The 2,500-nt window shown below is 48.4% G+C and overlaps 1 protein-coding gene across 4 annotated transcripts in view; it reads left to right on the top strand.

The window, feature by feature from the left end:
* Window positions 1–2,500, top strand: part of LOC112262184 (ral GTPase-activating protein subunit alpha-2) — a 213,533-nt gene that overhangs the window by 117,518 nt on the left and 93,515 nt on the right. For all 4 annotated transcript variants that reach the window (XM_042330076.1, XM_042330074.1, XM_042330077.1 and 1 more), the window contains 3 exons: window positions 1,795–1,917; window positions 2,184–2,269; window positions 2,401–2,491. In XM_042330076.1, coding sequence (XP_042186010.1) covers window positions 1,795–1,917; window positions 2,184–2,269; window positions 2,401–2,491 — 300 coding nt within the window. The remainder of the gene's footprint in view (window positions 1–1,794; window positions 1,918–2,183; window positions 2,270–2,400; window positions 2,492–2,500) is intronic.

Raw genomic sequence — 2,500 nt, 5'->3', positions numbered from 1 at the left:
CATTAGAAACTGTGGAGAGAAATAAGTTGCCTTTACTGTGATGTGCTCAAGCCATTTCTATGTATCCTCTTCTGTCATGTGCCCAAGTGTGTCTCTCAAATGTCATTTTTGAAAGATTTTTTTTAATTCAAAAAATAGTATTTTTATGCAACAACAAATGTCTTAGAGCTCTGTGTGTATTTGTTTCGGTGAAGAGCCCTCAAGTATCAAATTAACATGAGAACAAGCCTATGTCAGTAACTTCACTGTGCCTGTTCTTTCACTGTTGTTTCACTCTTCTTCACAGGCCTGAAGTTGTGATGCACACAAAAACTTTCTTGCATTTTCAAGTAAATTGACATTCATGACAATTCAAGTTACACCCACAGATCTCAAATTAGGATTCAGCCAGATTCAGATTTATTTTCTTCTGTAGTAATATCTACCTTCACTGAGTTATTTCTTACAACAACAAAAACAGTCTTTTTTTGTTTTGCCAGTGGTGTCCTGATGTTCTGCATTGAATGGTCTTATTGACTTCTCTCTCTTTCCTCTTTTCTCTTCTCTCCCTCCTGCATTCTCTTTCTCTCTCTCTCTCTTTCCTCTTTTCTCTTCTCTCCCTCCTGCATTCTCTTTCTCTCTCTCTCTCTTTCTCTGTGATGGAAGCTAAGCGAAGCCAGTCTATCAGCAGCTGTGTCCACCTTTATGAGGCTCTGCCTGCTACTAAAAGTGTTCCTATGCTGCTTCACACTGTGAGCTCTTTCCTGCCTGGTCTTTCCTCCTCTTCTGGTAACTCTTGCTCTCACAGGCTTTCAGGTAAAGTGTTCTGAGAGCTGTCTGTGTGGTGTCCTCTCACCTTCACCCTGTCTGTGTGGTGTCCTCCCACCTTCACCCTGTCTGTGTGGTGTCCTCCCACCTTCGCCCTGTCTGTGTGGTGTCCTCTCACCTTCACCCTGTCTGTGTGGTGTCCTCTCACCTTCGCCCTGTCTGTGTGGTGGCCTCCCACCTTCGCCCTGTCTGTGTGGTGGCTTCTCACCTTCGCCCTGTCTGTGTGGTGGCCTCCCACCTTCGCCCTGTCTGTGTGGTGGCCTCCCACCTTCGCCCTGTCTGTATGGTGGCCTCTCACCTTCGCCCTGTCTGTGTGGTGTCCTCTCACCTTCGCCCTGTCTGTGTGGTGGCCTCCCACCTTCGCCCTGTCTGTATGGTGGCCTCCCACCTTCGCCCTGTCTGTGTGGTGTCCTCTCACCTTCGCCCTGTCTGTATGGTGGCCTCTCACCTTCGCCCTGTCTGTGTGGTGTCCTCTCACCTTCGCCCTGTCTGTGTGGTGGCCTCTCACCTTCGCCCTGTCTGTGTGGTGTCCTCTCACCTTCGCCCTGTCTGTGTGGTGGCCTCTCACCTTCGCCCTGTCTGTGTGGTGGCCTCCCACCTTCGCCCTGTCTGTATGGTGGCCTCCCACCTTCGCCCTGTCTGTCTTTCACTATTTATATGCTGTCTCCAATTCCACTGTCAATGGAGTAGAAACCCACATTGTTTTTCACAGCTACTTACTAACATTTGGTTTGAAGTGGATAGAAAGTAAAAAGGATGACTGTCTAAAGAATATTCTATACTAGTCTGTTCTAATGTATGTTTTAATGTTTAGAACTATATGTTCCTTTCCCATCTCACTATGTGGCTAAAGCAATGTAATCATTTTAAATTGCCAGAATGCTGTGTGGTAGAAAATGATCAGGTGTAGTGTGTATGAGATGAGCCTTGCCTGATGCATTGCTCTAAAGCTCTGTCCTCCCTGTCCCCCCTGGTCGTGGTGCTCAGACGTGGAGGAGGGCCAGCTGTCTGAGTGTGGGGGAGACGGAGACCTGGAGTCTGGTGACAGCCCTCTACCACGCAGCAGCAGCACCTCCGACATCACACAGCAACTGTCTGACACTTTCCCAGGTAGGGATACAACAATGGGTGCGCAAACACACACAGCATGAGGGCATGTTCTAACATAGGGCCTTTTAGTTGGCCTGGAGGAGCTATTTAGACTCATGTTAACAATGTATCCATCCATACAGTGAGTTATGTGCGTTGAAGCCTACAGGCTAAAACTCATATCTAGAGATGTAGGGATGAGACGAGAAACATATTTATGACCAGAGTAGACTGGCTGTCTGCTGTGTGTGTGTCCAGTATGATAACAGACACTGTGTGACTTCCAGGCCAGAAGAGAGCGTACTCGCCCAACAACTCCTGTGTCTCCGATGGCAAGATGTCAGAAGGGAGGAGAGATGGCGACCCACCCTTGGTGAGTCACACACCTGAAGCAAAATCAATGACCCTCTCGCTTTGAATTAGTATTTCTGCAGGGCATCTGTTGCAGTCTGATAGAGGCACCTCTGAAACACCCACTGATGACTTCTCCCTCTGTGCTCCCAGATTCTGATCCGGCGGAGCAGCAGTCCAGCTGAGCTGGACTACCCTGTAGAGGGTCACAGCACATACACAAGGCTCCAGCTCTGGGAGAAAAGTGAGAATT

The sequence above is a fragment of the Oncorhynchus tshawytscha genome, linkage group LG11, assembly GCF_018296145.1.
Source record: "Oncorhynchus tshawytscha isolate Ot180627B linkage group LG11, Otsh_v2.0, whole genome shotgun sequence".
Classification (NCBI taxonomy): Eukaryota; Metazoa; Chordata; class Actinopteri; order Salmoniformes; family Salmonidae; genus Oncorhynchus; species Oncorhynchus tshawytscha.
The sequence above is the reverse complement of the archived record's forward strand: the minus strand, read 5'-3'. Positions and strand labels throughout refer to the sequence as shown.